Below are 23,272 nucleotides of genomic sequence, written 5' to 3'. Positions count from 1 at the left end.
AGCTGGGAGCCCAGCCTGCAGGCCCCTGGAACTGTCCCACCCGTTCTGTGTGAGATGACTTGCAGGGTTGTCCCTCTCGGGCCCAGTGCAGGCCCCACACCCTCTTGCTTCCCGCTCTGCCTGCTTTGGGTCCCCCATCTCTGGCTCTGACCTCGCAGTATCTGGCACCTTGCTAAAGGGAGACCCCAGACTGGACACACTCCTGGGAGCCACGCCTTAGCTGGGCCCTTCAGGTCCTCAGCTCCCAGGTACAGGCCCCCAGGACTTCACACACAGCCTTTAACCCATCTCTCTGGGGTTAGCTCACCATATTCTGTGACCTCCCAGACTCCCAGGGCCTTGGGACCTTGGCATATATGGCTGGGCCTCTGCTCACATTTCTGGTTAGTTTTTGTGCAGATACATTCTCTTTATATCTATTCTATTGAGACCAAAAAGGGTCTTCCCAACTCTTCTGAGAAAGCTCCATGGGGGTAGCTGCCACAGGGAATCCCCAATTGCCAATTCTGTCTACCACTCTGGGGAAGTTCCTCCAACAGCCCACCTCGATCCCTTCTGCTGCAACCTCTTTTCTTCTCTCCCCAGCCACCACCTCTAGGCCCATGGTGATATTTGATGCATCTAGGCACTTCTCGTCTCCATCCCCTGACGCAGCATTTGCTATAAATATGTCTGAAGGGTTTCTTGCTGACAGTGCCCAGCAAGACTGCACCTTCCTTCCCACACCAGGCCTCTCTGGAGAGACTGGTCTCTTAGTTATGGCTTGGAGACCCAACTCTTGCCAGCTCTGGCACAGGCAGTGTGACTGCTCTGTGGATTTGGGGTTTCCTTCTTGTACCCAGGAAGGAGGGGAGGTGAGAGGGCTGAGGAGCGTCGCTCTCGTTCTCTTGCTACCCAGAGTCTGGCTCAGCCTGGCACCTGGCACGCGCTTGGTACATGCTGGTTTATTTTTAGACCTCAATTACCCTCCAAATCCACTGCGTGTGATTGGTGATTCCCGTTCCCCAGGATGAGCAGGAGTCGGGAAGGAGGCTAGGACAGGAGAAGAACGGCAGGGCTGTGGCAGGTGGAGGAAGGGGGATTAGCAGCAGGATCCCTAGGGTAGCCTGGGGAAGGGAGCCTGGCCTACACCTCCCTTGCTTTCTCTTCTCTTGCCAAAACCCTCAATACTTTAGGACTCTGAATCACAGTGCACCCCAAGGGGCCAGTTCAAATCCTTCCTTCACTTCCACATGTTTATGAGCTTTGTAAACATCAGAGGTTAGCCATGGAAGCTGGGGTTGAGAAGAGATGGGTGGGGGTGGGAATCCCTGGGAGGCGGTCTGAAATGTTTGACTCAGATTACTGGCCTAAATGGTCAGAGCTCTTTGCCGGGAGAGTTCCCCAAGCAGGGGCAGCTGAAACATCCCAGGGCTTTCAAAGTCTGGGGCAAAAGGGACATGGGCATCCCTTAGGAGGAGGGTCTGCCAGCAAGGGGATGAAGATGGCCTTGAGAAGGCTCAGAAGGTACCCTTCTGCTTATTCTCACTAGCCCTCTGCCCCTTGCGACTGCCACCCCTCTCAATTTACAGATCCCAGTGGGGTACCCATTGCAAGCTCAGAATGAGGACATGGAATGAATTATTGAAGAGAGCATAATGTTAACCGCTCATAGCTGCTGCCCCTTGGGTCCCCCATCTCTTCTCTCTGCTGCTCACTGCTTCTTCACCAGCTCCAAGGGACATGAGAGATGGGGGTATGAAGGAGAGGCGGGAACTGGGTAGAGAAGAGGAGGTACAGCCTCGAGCTCTGGGGGAGAAGCCTCCTGGGGAGGAGGGAAGACCGCTGGCAAACAGTTGTGGCCCTTCCTCAGGAATCCGGAGGGCCGAGGGAGTGGACAGCTGCCCTGAAGCCAGATTGGGCAGTGAGATTGGAAGGCAGTTGACCCCAGCGACTGCCGACGCACATCTAGCTAACACAGAGCCAGAAGGAGTCTGGATCCTTCTTTGACCTGGAGTCAGCACCAGGAAGGGTATTAGGTCATTCGGGGATGCTCTCTGCAGAGCCCGCCCTCCCTCCCTCCCTGGGAAATGACATCCTGCTGAGAATGGAGAGTGCAGAGCTGCTGGGAGCAGTGCTGTGCCAGTGCTGGGAACACAGGGACTGTGCAGCTAGGCTCAGGAGTCCCGGGTAAGCTGGCTGGCTGGCTGTGGTGCAAAGAAGACAGGGCTTGGAGACTGAAAACCAGAGGGCACGTTCTAATTCTGTCACTTAGTAGTTGTGGGCAAGCCGCTTAGTATCTCAGAAACGGAGTTGTGGCGGTGTTGTTTTTTACCTTTACAAAGGGGAAAGGACAATGCTTGCTTAAGGAGAGGTTCTGTGAGAATTCGACAGGAACGATTGTATTTCATAAAATGGAAATCGCTACGGAAATGTTAGTTGTTATTCTTGGGTGAGCCTGTCATGTGCAAGGAAGCAGCAGGCGGTGGACAGAACCCGCACTGTGACCAGCTCTTAGTCTTTCCACATCTGGGGCCAAATGACTTTTGAAAGGCCACAGTCCGTCCATGGTTGATGGAGCGTCAGACCCAGATCTTTCAGATTCTACCTCCTGGGTTCTTTCCATTACCCTGTGTGGGCTGGGTCCTCAGCTCCACGCTGACCTTCCATGTGCTCAGCCCTGGAGATTTCTCCTCAAAAGTCCCCCACACCCGGATGCCATAGTGATTAGTACTTCATTCCTCTGTAATTTGTGTGGCCACACCCCTCTCTCCTTTAGGAATAATTCAGCAAGTACGTCTCTTGGCTGACCCCCCCCTCCTCCTCCTCTGCAGCCCCCCCACCTCTCAGCCCTCCCCACCTCCTCTGCCTCCCACTCCCCCCAACACCCGCCCCTGCCAGACAGCATGAATAATATTATGGAGTATTTGGAATGCCCTTTAAAAACTAGCCTTTTATTATTACAGAAGGAGTACTTATGTATTGTAGAAAATTAAAAGTACAGATAAAGAACATGACAAAATAAATCCAAACAGCATTCCCAGCACCCAGAAAATAACACTATTAATACTTTTTGTGTGATCCTTTCAGATTTTTTCCTTAACTTTTTTTTTTTTAAGGGTAAGCATCTTTTTTTTTTTTTTTAAGATTTTATTTATTATTTATTTGACAGGGATCACAAGTAGGCAGAGAGGCAGGCAGAGAACCCAATGCAGGACTTGATCCCAGGATCCTGGGATCATGACCTGAGCTGAAGGCAGAGACTTTAACCCACTGAGCCACCCAGGCACCCCTTTCCTTAACTTAAAAAAAATTGACAGCTAACAATTGTATAAAAAGCAAAAGTATTAAATGTATAACTCAATGATCTTTTTTTTTTGGCCTGTGTATCTCTATATCTGTGTCAAGGTTTATGACATTCCCCAGCCCAGGGGCTTTCCTCCCGCCCTGTCAGCCCCCAGTGGCAAAGGCTGTTCAGTCTCTTATCAGGATTTGCCTGTTCCTGAATTTCAAAGAAAAAGGATCATACAGTGTGTACTTTTTTGTATCTGGAGGCTTTCCCATGACATTATATTCTTGAGATTGTTGCATTTCTCAGCAGTTCACTCTCTTTTAATGCTGTGTAGCAGTCCATTGTTAGATTATATCATTACTTATTTATCCATTCTCCTCTTGGACATTTAGGATGACTCCAATTTTGTCTGCAATGAATAAAATTGCTATGGATGTTCTTGAACATGTGTTTTTTGGTTGATATATGAATTCATCGCTTTGGACATATATACTTAGAGATGGAATTGCTAGATTGTAGGGTAAGCTGTATCTTGCAGATGTTTACTGAGCCACCCCCCCCCCCCCGCCACTAGATAATTAAAATCTTTTTTTTTTTAAGATTTTATTTATTTATTTGACAGACAGAGATTACAAGTAGGCAGAGAGGCAGGCAGAGAGAGAGGAGGAAGCAGGCTCCCTGCTGAGCAGAGAGCCCAATCTCGATCCCAGGATTTTGAGATCATGACCTGAGCCGAAGGCAGAGGCTTTAAACCACCGAGCCACCCAGGTGCCCCGATAATTAAAATCTTAAAAAAAAAAAAAATCCTCCACCAGTGTAGTACATTTATTAAAATTGACAGAGTCTGATTTTGATGCATTACTAGCATCCTAAGTATACATCTCCGCTAGGGTTCACTCTTGGTGTTGGATGTTCTATGGGTTTTGACAAATGTGTAATGACATCTATCATTATAATATCATACAGACTAGTTTCACTGTCCTAAAATCTCTCTGTGTTCAGCCTCCCCCAACCTTTGGTGACCACTGAGCTGTTTTATAGTTTCCCTAGTTCTCCTTCTTCCAGAATGTCATAGTTAATTCATATAAGACATAACTAGATTCTGCAACACACTTTTTGTGATATATAGTTGTCTTATTCATTTGTCTTACTATCCGCTTCCCAGAAGGAGAATGCAAATGGCCTGAGGGAAGGACACTTGTCTGTCCTCTCAACTTACCCTGGTTCCTGGTCCTTATAACCATGCCTGCTACCTAGTAGGTGTTAATGAATGTTTGTTGAAAGGAAGAATATGTCTTAAGATTTGTCCATGCCACATTCTAATTGATTGGAATGCAGGTCTCCTTGACTTCACAGCCCCAACTGATGAGTTCATTCTACCACACTGGGATGGAGAAAGGTGGTTGTGTGGTGAGATAGAGAAGGGAAAGGGCAGGAGGAGTGAAGGGAAGAGAGATGGAGGGTAGGGAAAAATAAATTTTCGACAAAACACGTTGGCCAAGGGGGCAGCTCAGAAAAGCTCTCTTTTCCCCCAAGGGCAGCATAATCCCTTTGTCCTGGTTCTTCTCGGCATAGTTGAGAGGCTTACATTTGCTTGAAGCAAACAAACTTTACCTAATATTAAGGAAGAACAAAAAGAAAATAAACAATGACAATGCATGAACTGTAGAACAGTCCAGGATAGACTCGAGTATAAACTTTCCATTCCCACTGCAGCTAGCTTCATCCCTGGGCTCCCAGATCTGGACTCTCTGCATATCTTGCTACCCAATTCCAAAGGGCTTTCTACAATTTTTCAGCCCCCTTGAATGCCTACCTTCCTGGTTTCCCTGCCTCCCAGCTCCCAGTCTGTTTGCCTTGGTGGGTGGGTGGGCACACTAAGATGCCCTAAGCATGAAAAAGATTATGACAATCCTTGTGCAGTGAAAAACAATTCAACAAACAATTCAACTGTAAAAAAATTTAAATCTAACAAAATTCTGGAAATTTCCATGACAAATCTCATGTTTAGAGGAAAATGACAAATATCAAATTCTTTCTTTTTTTTTTTTTTAAGATTTTATTTATTTATTTGAGAGAGAGAGAGAGAGAGAACACAAGCATGGAGAGGGGCAGAGGGAGAGGGACAAGCAGAATCCTTGATGAGCATGGAACTTGACGTGGAGGCTCTATCCCAAGACCCTGAGATCATGACCTGAGCTAAAATCAAGAACCAGCTGCTTAACCAACTGAGCCAAGCCCATGCCCCTCAAATTATTTCTCAGTTAATATTTTTCAGTGCACCTGCTGGGCAGGTACCTAGCGTTCAATGTGTGTATTGAGTAAATGTTCACTGTTGCACTCCCCCTAACACCCACCTGAAATTTAGAGGAACTACGGTACATTGTCACTTTCCTCAGAAGTATTTTCCTGCTGGCATTAAAACTCTGAGCTGGCATCTGGCGTTTCCCCCAAATTTTATTTTTTTAAAAAGATTTTATTTATTTATTTGACAGAGAGCGAGACATCGAGAGAAGGAACACAAGCAGGGGGTGTGGGAGAGGGAGAAGCAGGCTTCGCAGGGAGCCCGATGCAGGGCCGGATCCCAGGACCCTGGGATCATGACCTGAGCTGAAGGCAGATGCTTAATGACTGAGCCACCCAGGCGCCTCCCCCTGCCCCACCACATTGTTATCTTGAAAATTTTTTAACCTTTCTGTAGGTTTAAAGTTGCAAGAGTAATCCAGTTTCGCCTAGACTCACAGGTTGTTAGCACTTCCCCATATTTGTTAGGTGTTTTTCCTGAACTGTTTGAGAGCTGATCGCAGACATCAACTTTTTTCCTAAATAATACGTCATGGGCTTACCAAGAACAGACATTTCTACATAACCACAAAATGTTATCATGCTCAGGAAATTGAACATTGTTACAATGTTATCTAATATATAATCCTTTTCAAATTTTCTCATTTGTCCCAACAATGTCCTGACGACTTAAAAAAAAAAAAAAAAAAAAAAGATCTGGGATCCAGATTAGTTATGTCTCTCTAGTTTCCCTAAAACTGTAGGAGTGCCTGGGTGGCTCAGTGGCTCAGTGGGTTAAGCCTCTGCCTTCAGTTCAGGAGATGATCTCAGGGTTCTGGGATAGAGCCCCACATGAGGCTCTCTGCTCAGCAAGGGGTCTGCTTCCCCTCCTTCCCCCTCTGCCTGCCTCTGCCTGCTTGTGATCTCTCTCTCTCTGTCAAATAAATAAATAAAATCTTTAAAAACAAAACAAAACAAAACCGTAACAGTTTCCCAGCTGGGTTTTTCTTCTCTAATATTGATATTTTTTAATAGAACAGGCCAATGTTTTAGAAATATACCTCAATTTGATTCTTTGTGGTCAGATTCAGTTTAAACATTTTTGGTAAGAATACTAGTGTCCTTCCCAGTACATCCCACTGGGGGCGTCTGATGTCAGTTTGTCCCAATTTTGATGATGTTAAATTTGATCACTGGGTTAAAGTGGTGTTCATGGCATTTTTCTTAATCATGGAGGATGTCACCTGGAGAGAGGAGGAGAGAAAGGAGGGGAACGGAAAGGAGGAAGAGGAGGAGACTGGAGAAGAGACCTAAAAGGGAAAGGCCACTGTTGTCCATCATTTTCCCAGGGCTGAGGCTATAGGAAGTGAACAGGGGCTCCCACTCCCTGCTGCAGAGGCTATGAGCCACGGATCAAGCCTGAGTCAAGCTGAGCATCTTCCTCCCCTCCCTTCCCTTCCCCTGAGACCACGTCCTGAGCTAAGGGCTGAGACGGGATTTCAAAAGCAAATCAAAAGAGGATACTTGTCCCGAATGTCTGCCTTACACGTCTGTGTGACGGTCCTGGCAATCAGCAGGGTGATAACTGATTTCTGCAAGCTCGTTCTACACCCTGGATTTTCTCCAGGATCCTTTTTCTTCCTGATCTGAAGGATCAGGCACAATGCAGAAAGGGTTGTCCCATAGGCTAAATACCACTTTTTTATTGATGACAATATCTATTGACAATATCAGTGACAACTGTCTCCACTCCACATTCTTTTGTTCAGGATTGATAGAAGAATTTTAGTGAGTTTGAATCTATCTGTGAGTGTACATTCACAGCCCTAACACAGGAGCCCTCTTGGGCTTGTGAGATGAGAACGTTTGATACTTTCAATAGCATTCCTTTAAAAAACTGTATTATTAAATATATGCTCACCTCTTACATACGTATATAAATCTGGCTTCCTGGACCATTTCTGGCACATGCCGAAGCAACTTTTTCCATGGTAACTGCTTAGTCAGGGAGATTGGGAAACAAAGGGAGAATGACCTTCTGACTCTCTCCGTACTACTCTTAAAACTTTTTAAGGAAAAGAGTGGGCATTATGATATTCTATCTCCAAATACTTCAGGGGTCTTTCTCAAAAAGAACAATTTCTTACAGCACCAAAATAACATTATCTCCCCAACACAGTTAGAAATAATTTCATCAAATATCTAGTACACCTCTAAGCTTCTCTGTTTGTAAAGGGGGAATTTGAATTAAGTTTTTAAAGATTTTATTTATTTATTTGACAGAGATCACAAGTAGGCAGAGAGGCAGGCAGAGAGAGAGAGAGGAGGAAGCAGGCTTCCCGCTGAGCAGAGAGCCCAATGCAGGACTCGATCCCAGAACCCTGGGATCATGACCTGAGCTGAATGCAGACGCTTAACCCACTGAGCCACCCATGCACCCTTGAATTAATTTTTGATGGGTTTGAAAAGCCCTTGCGAAGGAAGTAGGATTTTGAACAAGGTCTTAAATGGTAACAGCTCCCTCACTGTGGTGGGATAACTCCAAGATGGCCCCAGAATGATTCTTCTCTTCTGGTATTCATGCCCTTGGGTAATCTCCCATCTTGTGTGTGGGCTGGCCTAGTGATTTGCTTCTAGTTTGTAGAACACAGCAAAAGTGTTGGGATGACACTTTTGTGATTAGGTTATCAGAAATTACGGCTTCCATCTCGTTAGCAGACTCTCTCCTTTGCTGGCTTTGGTGAAGCAAGCTGTCATGTCGGAGCAGCCCAGGCCCCCCATCCAACGACCTGAAGGAACTGAGTCCCATCAGCAACTACGAGAACTGGAGTTGGATTCTTTCTCATTCAAGCCTCAGATGAGACTATGGTCCCAGCTGATGCTTTGTGTCTTGGTGAGATCCTGAAATCAAAAGCTCCCAGCTTAGACGTGTCCCTACTCCTGATCTACAGAAACTATGAGATAGTAAGTGTGTGTTGTTTTAAGATGCCAAATGTATGGTAATGTGTTATGTAGCAATAAGTTAACTAATACACACATTTAATAAAACAGCCTTGCACGTAGAAGTCATTTTATCATCCCTTTTTACTGAGGAGGAAACCAAGGCTCCAAGAACATTGTCCAAAGTAGGAGATGACAAGTAGGCAGAGAGGCAGCAGAGAGAGAGAGGAGGAAGCAGACTCCCTGCTGAGCAGAGAGCCTGACCTGGGGCGACACGGGGCGACACGAGGCGACACGGGGCGACACGGGGCAACACGGGGCGACACAGGGCGACACGGGGCGACACGAGGTGACACGAGGCGACACGGGGCTCGATCCCAGGACCCTGGGATCATGACCTGAGCCGAAAGCAGAGGCTTTAACCCACTGAGCCACCCAGGCGCCCCACTAGCCAGGCTTTAAAAGCAGGCAGGAACAGAGGGAAATTAGGCAGCAGGAACCGTGGAAGGGTCTGGTTTTGGAGGCTTTTGCCACTGTCATTGGAGGCACAGCTGCTGAGAGCAGAATAAATTGTAAACTGCTCTAGCTTCTTCACGTCACCAGCTCCAGACTCAAAGTCCTTAGTGGAGTGCCTGATAGCCTGATCGCCTGAGCTTGGGTCAGCTTTGCATATGTTGGTACTTGGGATCAGCTCCCAGTCAGTGCTCAAAAATAGTTCATTCAGGGGGCTGCCTGGGTGGCTCAGTTGGATTAAGCCTCTGCCTTCAGCTCAGGTCATGATCCCAGGGTCCTGGGATGGAGCTCTCTGCTCAGCAGGGAACCTGGTCCCCGCCCCCCTTTACCTCTCAGCCTACCTGTGCTCCCTCTCTTTCCCTCTGTCAAATAAATAAATAAAATCTTAAAAAAAAATAGTTCTGGGGTGCTTTTGGGTGGCTCAGTGGGTTGAGCCTCTGCCTTCGGCTCGGGTCATGATCTCCGGGTCCCGGGACTGAGCCTCATGTTGGGCTCTCTGCTCAGTGGGGAGTCTGCTTCCCTCTCTCTCTCTGCCTGTCTCTCTGCCTGCTTGTGATCTCTGTCTGTCAAATAAATAAATAAAATCTTTAAAAAAAAAGAAAGTTTATTCAGTTTATAAACAAAAGACAAATCTGGCCCTAGGTGGAAGACTGGTTCATGCCCCTAAGGCTCAGTTCATAACCCTTTGCTTTAATGCAATGACATTAGCAGCATTTCCCAGGATTTCCGAATTTCCCATACTGCCCTCCCCCGCCCCCCACCTCCCCACCCCCTCACCCCCTCCCCAGCAGGAAGCCAGAGAAGATCAAGCAGTGAGAAACTGGGAAGAGTAACTATGGGTTGCAATGTCAGAAACCTGCCACCAGAGGGCACACGAGACTCAGAAATCTACTAAGGGAGCAAGAGGTTTTGGGGGCTGCAGAATTATGTGGAAAGGTGGAGAAGGCTGAGGAAGTCAGCCTTGACTAGGGCTCTCTGCAGGCTGGGCCTTGAGGACCCAGAGAAGAAGGAGCAGTGGTGTGGGCACCAACAGGTTTCTGTTGTTCTCGTGGCCCTGGCTGCACCCTCTCCTTACAGTTGGGGCTTTGGTCTCCCCTGGTCTTTGCTCTGAGATCTCAGGAGAACCTTTGGACTCATTTTTATGGCATCAATTCTCCAACTGTAAACACTCCCCCCACCCCACGAGCCCCAGCTCAACAATGGAGTAGAGTGCAGGGGTGGGGTTGAGGGGTGTGCCTCTGGCCCTGAAAATGGGGCAGGGTTGGGATGGGCAGTGGCTTTCCCAACCTAGAGCTTTCTATGTCAATAGGGCAGGAAGAGGTAATTTGTCTTCTCCTCTGGACTGTAACTTTCATTTCCTAGCACCATGCCTGGAATATGGTAGCTGCTCAATGAATATTTGTTGGTTGTTGACAATTATTTGATATGAATAAGCCATGCAGAGGGAACCAAGGCAGGCTCGAGGGTACTCCAACTCCAAAACATTTCCTGAGTCCTTCTCCTCAACAGCCCACAGTTGCCATCCTTATCCAAGCCACTGCTCTTTCTCCCTGTACCACTGTGATTGCTTCTTAAGTAGGTACCTTTGCATCTCTTGATCCTTCGATTTATTCTGTACCCATCAGCCAATGATCTTTTAAAACTATAAATCGGATCATGCCACTTCCCAGCTTAACATCTTCCAAAGGCTTCTCATTACACTTTGAATGAAATCCAAACTCCTTACCCTGGCCTGTGAACTGCTATACTAGCTAGGGCATGCCTCCCTCTTTGACCTCATCTTGTACTCTCTTCTTCCAACACACTGGCCTTCAGCCTCACTGACTTTCTTCCTGTTTCTTGGGCACAGTGAGTTTGCTATTGCCTTAGGACTTTTTGCATGAGTTTTTCCCTCTGCCTGGAATGCTCTTCACCCAGATTCTTCGCATGGCTGATTCCTTGTCATTCAGGTCTCTGGGTGAACGTCCCGTCCTCAGAGAGGCCACTGACCATCCAGCTGAGGCTTCTCTCTCAGTCACTTCCTACCCATCCCCATTTCTTCCTAATTGTCATCATGGCACTTATCTCCGTCAACTAACTTTTCATCTGTTCCTTTGTTTCTTGACTCCTCCCATTAGAAGGCAACCCCATGAGGACTGAGAGCCAGTCTGCTTACTGTATCCATAGAGCCTATTAATAGAATGGGACCTGGCCATACTAGGTACTCGGTAAATATTCGTGCAAGGAATGTTTGAATGAATGAATGGTGGGGAACTAGGGAATGGGCAAGGTCATTGAGACCAAGCTAGATGGGGAGAAATAGAAATAGTCCATGCCAGGTGCCCATCATCACAGGGTGGTCCTTTCTGAATATTTTACTTATTGTCATGGTTCTTAAACTAGGCTCAGCGAGGCTGGTGTTCCCCAAGTTGGATCAAGGTGTTCTGTCCTGGAAATTCAGTAATAGCCATCTTATCCTACTTCAAAGAAAAAAAAAATTGGTAGCATTTTCTCACTGTTAAGGTTTTTCCAATTTTTTTCTCCCTCAATCGCTGGTGCCTGGGATTCTAGACTCTGTCAGATCTAGCAGAGCACAAGCTGAGTAGTTATTTTAATATGTTATTATTTCATCGTGTGTTGCTAAAAGTATCATTTCTTCCAGGGGCTTGGAGTAAGTCTGAGAACCACTGTCTCAAAGTCTCCATTATTGGACCCCACTGTGCCTTCATTTTTCCCATGTTTAAGGTGAGTGTGATAATAATAGCATTGGGCAGCTTTATGAGGATTGATGAGTTATTTTATGGCAAAGGCTTTGAAGAGAACTTGGCACCTAGTAAATGCTATGGGTGCTTGCTGTTAAAATTACGAAAAGGATAGCAGATGAATTAGATCATTTTTATGACCCCTTCCTGCTCTGATGTCTTGTAAGTTAAAGAATTCAATAATTGAGTGTTTCCCATATGCCTAGGACTAGCTCATGTTTCCTATCTATGGACTAAGAGCCTGGAATCATTTTTAAGGACCAGACAGTCTATCGACCTATAAGAGAGCCTATGTATAAGGTGCTGATGTTGAGGAGCAAAAAAAAGCGGGGGGGGGGGGGGGCGGGGCTGGTGACTCTGTCCTCTAGCAAGCGGCAGTGGAATTCAGACGGCCAGATGAACACACCAGCCACACACAGAACTGTAGAGGCCTGCAGGGCTGAATGGACCCAGAGATGGATCCAGATTAGCACATTTCTCCAGCTTACTTGGTTGGTGTCCAAGTTTGTTTGCATTCCAAAATAAAATGAAGGACAAAGCCTTCCATTCCAAAGTATAAAAATTTATAATGCACATAGATGCATACAAATTTCAAAATTTCTTTTTTTTCTTAAGATTTTATTTATTTATTTGAGAGAGAGAGAAAGAGAGAGAGAGAGATTGAGAGAACGAGTGGGAGGAAGGTCAGAGGGAGAGGCAGGCTCCCCAAGGATCAGGACTGGATCTCAGGACCTGGGATCATGATCTGAGCGGAAGGCAGATACTTAAGGGATGGAGCCACCCAGGTGCCCTCCTTCCCTTTTTTTAAAGGCAAATTTCAAAATTTCATAATTTTTTTTTCTCAATTGTTTTTTGTATTTCAGTATGTGGCCCGTGAATATATTATTCTTAGAGGTAAATGGCAGTACTGGCTTCAGGTTGGAGAGGAAATTTTTAAAAAAGATTATAATTTATTTATTTGGGAGACAGAGAGAGAGCTAGAGGGCACAAGTGGTAGAGGAGAAGCAGGCTGCCCACAGAGCAGGGAGCCCAACGCGACCCATCCCAGGACCCTGGGATCATGACCAAAGATGAAGGCAGCTAATAAACCAACTTAACCACACAGGAGCCCCAGGAGAGGAAATGTGGATAGGGGTGAAAACACTGGCTACTTGAAGCAAGAAGTCAGGTGAAGAGGCCCCAAAGGCCAAATAATAGGCCAGGTGGGCATAACAGAGAATCATACATGGCAGAATAATCAGACCCTTTCTCATTTCCCATTTTCGAACATTTTTCTATCTGAGCCTTAAAATCTTGTGAGAAAGACGAGGCAGATAATTTTATCCCTATTTAATTTTAAAAAATATTTTATATTAATTTTATTTTAGTAGAGTCTTTTAAAATTCCCATTTTAGGAGCACCTGGCTGGCTCAGTGGGTAGGGAGTGCCACTCTTGATCTCAGGATTGTGGGATCAAGACCCACTTTGGGTGCAGAGATTAGTTAAAAATAAAATTTTAAAGGGGCGCCTTGGTGGCTCAGTCGTTGAGCAGCTGCCTTGATTTGGGCTCAGGTCATGATCTCAGGGTCCTGGGATAGAGCCCAGCGTGGGATCCCCACACTGGAGTTGGCTGGAGGTTTCTCTCTCCCTCTGCAAACTGCCCCCCTCATGCACATGTGCTTTCTCTCAAATAAACATATCTTTTTTAAAAAGTTCTTGTTTTCTAGATTTTATTTATTTATTTGAGAGAGTGAGAGAGAGAGACAGCGTGAGCACAAGTGGGGGTGGGGGTGTTAGGGGAGGAACAGGGAGAGAGGGAGAAGCAGATTCCCTGCAGAGCTGGGAGCGCAGGTCGGCTGGATCCAGGGCCTCCAGGATCATGCCGCGAGCTGAAGACAGACCCTTAAAGGACTGAGCCACTCAGATGGCCCTTAAAAAAAAAAATCTTAAAAAACCCAAATTCCCATTTTATAGATAAGGCTCCAAGAGAGTAATGATTTACCGAAGTATATAGTTTGTAATTATATATGGCTGATAAATGATGGAAACGGATTTTCCTAATTCCTCCCCTCTCTTGCCTCAAGCTCTGTCCTGGGTTTAGGAATCCAAGTGGAGATTTGGCATGGACAAGAGTTGGACTTCGAAGGACTAAGATGTCGAAGGCGCCAAGGCGCGAGCTGAAGTGGGACCCTGGCGGGGAAGAGGCTGCCAAAGGAAGGGCGAGCTACAGTTGTGATTGAGGGAACCGCTGGCCAGGCCTCCAAGGGAAACCAGGCAAGCTGCCCTCTTCGCAGCTCTGGGGCAATGGCATTCATTCCAAAGTCAGGCTCACCTACATTCTGGGAATTGACCCTCTTCCCCTTTCTGCCTATACCATGTTTCAAACCCTTAAGGGTTAAAGCCGCTCCCACGTGATTTTCCCATCGCCCAGGTAACTTGGGTCGCTGCTTTGCGCGAGAAAACATGGGAAATAAATAAAAGCCCCAAACAATTTTTCAGTATGTGCACCTAGCCATGTACCGCCTCATTCACCCCCACCCTCCACAGGGAAGCACAGGGTAAAAGGTGCCCGGGGGAGGGGCTCTGCACAGCGGCAGGTCGGCGGGAGGGCTGCCCAGAGGGGCCAGTGGGGGGGGGGCGCGGAATGGGGGGCAGCGCCCCTTCCTTCAGTCCCCTTCTTGGGCTCCGGGTGCAGCAGGTTCGCTGGGGCCCGTGCCCCAGAGAGTTAGGGGAGGAGGAAACAAGTGGCGTGTGGGGAAGCAGGCCGCACACACCTGGCGCCCAGTGGAATGAAATCTTAATTAATTATTAAACTGAGTTCCCGCGGGAGGGAGCCGGGCCGTGGCGGCTGGGCGGGAATGGTAGGGTGGGGGTGGGGGGCAGGGAGGAAGGGAGGAGGAGTGAGGAGTGGGCGCAGGGCGCCGCTTCGGCCCCAGGGGACCCCGGCCGGAAGGAAGCCGACCCTCCGTGCTGCGGGCGGGGTCTCGTCGCCGAGAGACAGAGTGCGTTGTCCGGCGCGCCCGGGGACCCCTGGGTGAGGGTGGGCGGAGAACGCCGCAGGGGGCAGCAGGGGGGTGGAGGGAAGGGGCAGCGGGCTGGACTGCCCCTTCCCTCGGGGTCTTGATCCCTAAACAGAAGCCGCTTGTTTTCCCAGGACTGAGGGAGGGAGCGGCGGGAGAGAGGAGGGGGCGCGCGCAGGGAGGGGCGCTGCTCGGGCTCCCAGACCCCAGCCCCGCTCGTCGGAAGGGTAGTGGGCCCCTGCGCGGGGCTCGGAGGCGGAGGGGGAGGGGGCGCCCAGACAATAGGAGCTTGTGCCTTTAAGGCGGGGAGTCCGGGAGCCGGCGGGGAGGGGACTTCTGGATCCGGGGTAGAGGGCGGCTGCGCTGGCCGGCTAGGAGGGGGCGCGGGCCGGGCGGACTGCGGACGGCGGGAGGGACGGCCGGGACGCGCGGGCACAGAGCAGGACCGCGGGACGGCCGGCGGGCCGGCCGGAGCCCGCGGGGGCTGCGGGGCGGGGGCCCGGGGGAGGCGCGGAGCCCGGCCGGCAGGTGAGCCCGCGCGGAGCAGGGGTCTGGGGCGGGGGAAGAGCGGCGGCGATGGGGTGTTGGGGTCTCGGGATGGGGGGGACGTGAAGACTCCCGCGCGGCGCCCGAGAGTTTTTTGTTGGGGGTACGGAAGCGCGCGATGGGGAGGCTCTATAGTGTTTGGAGGGGAGCCTGAGGCCGTTGGGGCTGGAGAGAGAAATCAGGGAGGGGATGGGGGGCTCCAGTCTCCCACCCTTCACTCCCTTCCTCCAACCGAATTGAGTGCCCAGCTGGCTGGGACCCCGGCGAAGGTTTGGGCTGGGGGAGGGGCTGGCTGAGGTTTTTGCCGCGGGGCTGTGGGGTGAGTCTCTGAGTTTGGGGTAGAGTGTGATTGTGTTTAGGGGAGGGGGGCAGTCCGGGAAGAGGGATGCCCTATGCCTGCAGGAGTTGCCTCCACTCCCCTAACCCCAGACCTTGAAATGAAAAGGGTGGTGTCAGGGCCTGCTGCAGGGGTCCAGGGGAGAGATGACTTGATTCTTAGCAGGGCCTGACTGAAAACCTAGACGTGGAAGCAGGGGGTGGGGACTCTCTCCCCATACCCTCCCCTTACCAAAACACTCCTAGGAGGTGGAAAAACCTCAGGGGGTTGTGGAAGTGGGAGCCTTCTGCAGTCTTCAGGGAGACCAAGGATTGGGAAAGGGAGAAGGCAGTCCTGGACCTCCAGATACAGGCCCTGGGGGAGGCTCCTCTACATCTGGAAAGGCCTGGAATGGAGGCCCTCTTCCCAGCATGGTGGGCGGTGCTGGCACTGAAGGGCCCTGCTTGGGCAGGGCCTTCTACTATGAACTATCTGAAGTCGTTTTAAATCCCCAGGAGCCTCCTTCTGCCAAGGAGGGCAGGGGCAGGGACAGACCGAGGTGGCCAGGAAGAGGTTTTGGGAAAAGCAGTGGGCAGAGCTATCCTTGGGGCTGGGCCTTGGCCTGCCTCAGACTCTGGGTCTCAGGCTGGAGAATCAGGGTTGGGAGGGACTTGAGGTCTTGGAGGCACTGGGCCTCCCAACTGCCAAGCTGAATGGATATGGCTCTGGCTGTGGGAGCCAGTAGTGTCTGGAGCAGCAGATCTGTGAGAGAGAGCAAGGGAGCAGGACCCGGGGGGGTGGGGGAAGGTCAGAGGCACAGGCTCAGGAGCCTGTCTCTAGGGAAGAAGGAGGTGGTCTGTGGTTTATAGTGATGCGTTGTTTCTGGACAGTGAGGGTTGGGGGACCATATAGGGAAGTTCTGTGGCTTTGAACAGTGCCCTCCCCCTGTTCCTTGTCATACCAACCTAGTCTGGTGTGCCAGGAGTGCTGGGAGCCTGGTGAGTTCTTCAAGGTGGGCAATGCCCGGAGTGGAGCCTCAGGTGGGATGGTTGCAGTTAGTTGGACAATTAGATGACTCTGAAGCTATCCCCTTGGGGGGTCAGAGTGTTCTGGGGACAGTCATGCATTCTCCTGGACAGTGTCTGCCCCTTCCCCTGTGGGTAAGAGCCAGATGCTAGGACATGCTTCCAGGAGGCTGGGAACACAGCCAGAAACAGGTCCTTTGGGAACAGAGGTCTGGGCCATTGCAGGGGGTGGGAGGGTTGCTGTGTGTGGTAAATACAGGGCAGGGGACTGGCAAGCACAAGGAGGCAGAATTAAGTAAAATGTCATGGTGGGAAGCCTGCTCACTCTGGGCTCTGTCTCTAGCAGCTCTGGGGACTGACAGCTGAGGACAAGAGGGACCGATAGAACTAGAACTAGGTGTCCAACTGGCTGGGGAGATGTGTAGATGACTTTCCTGTCTTTCTGTTTTTTGGACAGTGGTAGAATTTGGGTTCAAAGTCGTGGAGAGTGGGGGAAAGGACTCATTTACAGAGCATGTACGATGTGACAAAATACTCTTGGATTCTTTCCTCACAGACATTACTTTTCCCATTTTACAGATGACGAAATTGATGCAGGGAGGTAGTAACATGTTCAAGGCTGTGCAGCTAGCACATAATTACTCTCAGGTTTGAAGCCTGGTCTTGCTCCAAAGATCAAGCTTCTAAAGAAGTATTTTGAAGAGCCAGGCCTCCTTTGGTTATCCATTCCAAACGCCAACCTGGCCCCAAAGTCTTGCATTTCTGATCTGTCCCTCCAGAAGGTGCTGTTGGTGGTGTGGCGGGGTTGAAGGGCATGCCACTCTGTGGGCTGTGGGAGAAGGGATGCTGAGAGAAGTTGGCTGAGGGTGAACTAGGGTTGGTTCTAGTTCTAGTTCTAGGGTGAACTAGAAGTTGGCTGAGGGTGAACTAGGGTGAACTGCACACTTTCCAGCGTGCAGAGAGGTCCCTAGTCTGCCTTCTCTTTTGTGGGCCTCTGGGTGTCTGCTTGAAGCGCCACTTGTCTGCCCCCCCACCCTGCCCCATGTCCCCTAGTGAGTACAAATGTCAAGGCTGCTAGCTCTGAAGGTTTCAGTACAGGGAGCCCCAGGGTGCCCTGTGGGCACGGAGGAAGATGACTGTGCTCTCATCCTCTTTCTCTGAAGCTGGGTTTAGCCACGAGGCACACTGCGGGTGTTGTCCTGGAGTCTTCCCCATCGTGGTTCAAGGCGCTACCCTCCAGGAGACCTGCCTGAGACCTGGGGCGGATTCAGTGGCCCAGGATCTCCGCAACTTGGGCCAGCCACACAAAGCTGTTAGGCACCTTGTTTTCCTTTCCTGTCAAATCTGTGCCCCAGGTGGCCACCAATGTACCTTCACGGGGTTTTGGTGAAGATCAGGTGGAATTAGGCATGTGAGAGGACCTCGAAAAGTTTAAAGAACAGAGAAAAGCATCGTCCAGCCAGCCGTTCTAGGAACACTTACATAGATTCAACCAGGTGCGGCAGCTGTGGCTGAGAGCAAAACGGGCCCAAATCCCTGCCTTCATGGAGCTGACATTCCAGTGAGGAGAGACAATGAGCAAATAAGGAAAATAAATGGAATGGCAGTTGCTGATAAGAGCTATGGAGAAAAATAAAGCATAAAGCTGGGAGGAGAGATAGGGAGCTCCAGGAAAGGGGGTTGCTATTTTAATAGCACGGTCAGGGAAAGACCGATAAGGGGACATTTGAGCTATGACCTGGACGAGCTCTTGTATTGGACAGAGGACATGGTGCGCACAGTAGTCCCAGGCCGGCCATGCGCGGTGTGTTGGGGAACAGCAAGGAGGCTCATAGGACTGGAGTGCAGGGAGGAAGGTGGAGAGTCACAGGGTTACAACTCTGTATTTATTTCATATTAGTTGCTCAGTGCCAGTGCCCTTGAACTTGCTTTCTTCTCTTTTCTTTTCTTTATTTTAGAGAGAGAGTGTGTGTGCTGGGGTGGGGAGGGGGAGAGGGGGAAGGGTGAGGAAAAGGGAGAGAATCCTAAGCAGAGTCCCCACTGAGGCTGGAGCTGACTTGGGGCTCGATCTTACCACCCGGTGATCATGATCCGAGCTGAAACCAAGAATCAGATGCCTAACTGACCGAGCCACCCAGAGGCCCCCACTTAAGCTTTCTTTTTTGTCTTTTCGATGTATTTCTTGGGGCTTTAGCAGGAGTCGGGCTCAGTACTTGGTGCTGGGGATAAAGTGTAGAGTGAAATAGTAGCGATCTGGATCCTCATGAAGTTTATAGTCAGAGGGGTGGGGACACACGTTGAACAAGGGGCAATTTCAGTATAATTGTGATAAGTACTATGGAGGAAACGCAGAGGGTAAATGGGGCAAAACGCAGTCTGGGTGGGGGAGCCGGAACATCTTCCCTGAGGAAGTTCCTTCTAAGCCTTGAACCGAGGAAGAAGTAGAATTTGGCCTGATACAGTGTGTGTGGTGCGAGTGTGACGGGGACCAATGTGGAAAGAGATTCCCTTTTGTATAGAGGTCACCGGTTGGCAGCTCACAGGCTGAATTCATTCCATAGACGTGATTTATTTGGCTTGCAGCATTGAAAAATGTGAATTACTTGCCAACCTTTTCAAAATCAGGAGCTGTCATGTTTAAATGTACACTTTTTTCCAGCTTCTGTTGAAAATGAGAGGCTCGGGCTCTACCGGGATGCCGGTGGCAGCTCTCTGCTAATGTGGGGGTGCTGTGTGCCCCTGCCATGCGGGGTGGGGGGCACCCCGTAGTTCCTGTGGCATCTCCTGAGCCGGGCGTGCCTTTGCTCATTGACACAGGCGTTTGAATTTGTCACCTCCCACAAATCAGTGCTTTTTAGGGAAGAGGTGATTGTTGAAGTGTAGTGCTTGGAGGGGGGGAGGTCAGGCAGATCTGGGTTCGAATCTCAGTTTTGACACCTCTGTGGCTCCTTGATCTTGGGCCAGTTCCCTCCCTCCATCTGTGTCCAGTTTCCTGGCCTGTTGAAGGGGGCCACCATTGTCTTCCTCCCGGATTTTACGTGAGTGATGTGGCATCTGGAGGTCTTAGCTTGGCAGTGGAAGTGCTTGGTTTGTGATAGTTGCCGGCCGTGGTAGGGCGTGATGGTGGCGTTAACACCAACTCCATCCTTTCTCTCAGCAGCATGTCGTGGTTTAGTGGCCTCCTGGTCCCCAAAGTGGATGAACGGAAAACAGCCTGGGGTGAGCGCAATGGGCAGAAGCGTCCGCGCCGTGGGACCCGGACAGGTGGCTTCTGCACGCCCCGCTACATGAGCTGCCTCCGGGAGGCCCAGCCCCCTAGTCCCAGCCCCGCCGCTCCCCCGCGGTGCCCCTGGCAGGACGAGGCCTTCATCCGGAGGGGTGGCCCGGGCAAGGGCACTGAGCTGGGGCTGCGGGCGGTGGCCCTGGGCTTTGAGGACACAGAGGCGGCGGCAGCAGTGGGGGTGGCCGATGTGGTGCCTGACGGGAGCCCCAGGCGTCGGTGGTCGTGCTGGCGGCGTCTGGCCCAGGTGTTCCAGTCGAAGCAGTTCCGCTCCGCCAAGCTGGAGCGCCTGTACCAGCGGTACTTCTTCCAGATGAACCAGAGCAGCCTGACGCTGCTGATGGCCGTGCTGGTGCTGCTCACAGCGGTGCTGCTGGCCTTCCACGCGGCGCCTGCCCCTCCGCAGCCTGCCTATGTGGCCCTGCTGGCCTGCGCTGCCACCCTCTTCGTGGCGCTCATGGTGGTGTGCAACCGGCACAGCTTCCGCCAGGACTCCATGTGGGTGGTGAGCTACGTGGTGCTGGGCATCCTGGCAGCTGTGCAGGTGGGGGGCGCCCTGGCGGCTGACCCCCGCAGCCCCTCTGTTGGCCTCTGGTGCCCCGTGTTTTTCGTCTACATCACCTACACGCTCCTGCCCATCCGCATGCGGGCGGCTGTCTTCAGTGGCCTGGGCCTCTCCACCCTGCATCTGATCTTGGCCTGGCAACTCAACCGCGGGGACGCCTTCCTCTGGAAGCAGGTGGGTGGTCCGGGAGGGGGGCCTTGGGGCACCCGGCCGGGAATGCCAAGGGGTCTGGTGATCCAGGGTGGGTGGGGTGTGGGTCACAGGTGTCCAAGGGGAGGGGCGCATGACAGGAGGCCAAGTTTCAGGGGCTGGCTCCCTCTGGGATCTGGAGCAGAGGGAGGGCTCCCCAGACAGACGCAGGCCCCAGTGTGCAGCTCTTTAGCCGGAGGCCCTTGAAATAGTGGAGCCCGAAGATGGGAGGGAGCACCCAATGTGGGAAGGTGACGTTTGATGCCAGGGCCTGGGCTGGGCCCAGAGGGCAGTGTTGGTGACTTAAGGCCTTGGCATCTCTGGCCCCAAGTTGATCCCTGAGACTCAGGCCCTGGTGCTGTCCCTGTAAAGCAGCTCCAGGTGGTGACCTGGAGGGATCAAGCAGGGTTCTGATAGAGTTGGCAAGGGAGGAGTTGCTTCTCTTCTGGACTGAAGCCATCTCTGAGAGGACAGGGAGGGTGATGAGTGGGATCAGTTTTCTCTGGGGCCGGGCATGGTTTAAGTGCAGTTGGGCCGTGGAGAAGAGCGACATCAGGTTCAGGTCTCCCCACCATCCCTCTGAGCACCAGGGCTCCGGCAGTCCTGTCTTGAGGTTCTCTGCCTATGCCAGCTACTGTATCCAGGTTCTCAGTGGGGCGTGGGGTGGGGCCTGCCAGCATGATGTTGAGAGAGAAATCAAGGCTTGGCTGCAGGCAGACCTGCTTTGTCCAATGGACTGACTTCTTCTCTGTGAGATCTTAGACAACGAGCCTCACTTTTCCCAGCCTTCATTTCCCAGTCTGTAAAACTGGGATAAAAATAGTAGTTACCTCATGATGGCGCTGTTAGGGCCCCACCCTCTCCCAGAGCAGAGTAGAACCCGCCAGGGCAGGGCTCTTACCTGGGGTAGGGAAGTGTGGGAGTGCTGTAGGGGATGGTACCCAGGGAAGGGCCTTCCCAGAAATCCCTTTCAGAGAGACAAGAGCATGCGGAGTCTGCCATCTGAGGTCCTCCCTGTGACGAGGGAGCAGAGCCCAGGACATGGTGCCTAGCTGATCCTTCAGGGCATAGCCCCAACTAACATACCTCATGACCCCTGATTTTGAGGGTGCTGTCCTCAGTCTTGCACAGGTTTTGAGGGAGTCCCACCTCTGCCTTGCCTAGGGCTTGTGGCCTATAGCCCACCCTAGCCCCACCCACAAAGAGGAAGTTGCCTGGGGCTCCCAGGGTGAGAAGCTGGGTGCTCTGGCATGAAGCCCTTCTCCACCCAGCTTGTGCTCCGGAACAGAATGTACCTTTTTAAAAGTAACTTTATAGCCCATTTGTTTGTGGAGCACGCACCCACAGGGCAGTCTGACCTCTTAAAGGGCCTGGGTCTTTCTGCCTCTGCTAGCCCCCCGTTTGTCACCAGGGTAACTAGCACCCTGGGCTTTGGAGTTGGACTACCCTGCTGGGGAAGGAGGAGCTTGGAGGTGGTGCCTCCCTTCCCTCTTCACCTTCTCTCTGGCTGGCAGGGGGTGGATAAGTGTCTCTTCTCTGCTCTTAGCTGGCATGGTGCCCCGGCCCAGGCACAGGGCCTGATCGGGTAGGCGCAGCCCCATGGGGACCAGGACTCTGTCAGCCTCCTGCCTCCCCAGGGGCTCCCAGTTGCAGCTTGACCCAATAGGTCTCAGCAGGCACGTTCTTAGGGTGAGCAGGGAGAGTCAGCCTCCCCCGTGCCTATTCTCGGAGCCAGGGTCGCCCATACACCTTCTCTGAACTGAGAAGGATTGATTCCCTGTGTCCAGTGGCCCATGCGTGTCTGGATGGCGTGGAGCCGTGGCCTCCTTTCTAGGCTCCTCGTGCAGCCCCTTTCCAGATCCAGCCCTGCTTACGCTCATGGGAAGAAACCTTCGTTCTCCTCTGACCCCTCATTCAGACACACTGAGCAGTTTCACCCAGTGACCCCGGCCCCGCTTGGAGTCTCCCAGGGTGCCCTGGCATCCCTTTTTTCTCACAGTTGGATAGGGGTCTGCATACAGATCTATTTTGGTCTCTTGTCCCCCTTCCCCTTCCCTTCCCTGTGACTCACTTTTTCCTCTTGGGCTCCTGGGGCCAGGAAGGGAAGTTGCCTGGTTAACCCCCCTCCTTCTCCCCTACTGGGGGCTATTCTTAGAAACCCCTAAGGGAGATAGTGTGCCCCCCTCTTCACCCCTGCTGCTGGGAGGGAGACCTTGGGAGCTGGACTGGGAAGGAAAGCTAGGCGGCCAGTCCTAGAGGGTCAGAGCGAGAAATAGCTTAGAGGTTTGCTGAACTTACCCCTCCGTTTTACCTAAGAAAAATGAAAGCTCCCAGAGATTAAGTGACCTGCCCAAGTTTGCAAGACTAGTTCTGGTTCTGGGCAAAGCCCAGAATTCCTGGCTTCCAGTTGGTGCTCTTTCCCTCCCTTCTCCCCAAACCAGAGCCCTGCCCCAGCCAACTCTGGGGTGGAGCCACAAGTGCCGGGTTAACCCATGAATTCCCAGAAACACTGATGCCAGTTTTCATTAGACTTGCTCTTTGGTGAGAGCTACTGATGCTGAGGAGGGCTGACCATCCTGAGATTGGGCTCCTAAGGCATCAAGA

The 23,272-nt window shown here is 51.3% G+C and overlaps 1 protein-coding gene across 8 annotated transcripts in view; it reads left to right on the top strand.

Annotated features, from left to right (window-relative positions):
- Positions 1-2,060: 2,060 nt before the first annotated feature.
- ADCY6 (adenylate cyclase 6) overlaps positions 2,061-23,272 on the top strand; it is a 33,623-nt gene continuing 12,411 nt past the window's right edge. The window contains exons 1-4 of one of the 8 annotated variants that reach the window (XM_082741123.1): positions 2,061-2,169; positions 11,649-11,731; positions 13,812-14,001; positions 19,795-20,653. In XM_082741123.1, the coding sequence (XP_082597249.1) occupies positions 19,796-20,653 (858 nt within the window). In that variant the 5' untranslated portion in view covers positions 2,061-2,169; positions 11,649-11,731; positions 13,812-14,001; position 19,795. Of the gene's footprint in view, positions 2,170-11,648; positions 11,732-13,811; positions 14,002-14,503; positions 14,762-15,147; positions 15,276-18,628; positions 19,673-19,791; positions 20,654-23,272 lie in introns of those variants that run through there. The other 7 variants (XM_082741120.1, XM_082741118.1, XM_082741117.1 and 4 more) reach the window with 7 other exon arrangements.

The sequence above is a fragment of the Mustela nivalis genome (genome assembly GCF_964662115.1).
Source record: "Mustela nivalis genome assembly, chromosome: 7".
Taxonomy (NCBI): Eukaryota; Metazoa; Chordata; class Mammalia; order Carnivora; family Mustelidae; genus Mustela; species Mustela nivalis.
This window is presented reverse-complemented; position numbering and strand designations above follow the sequence as displayed.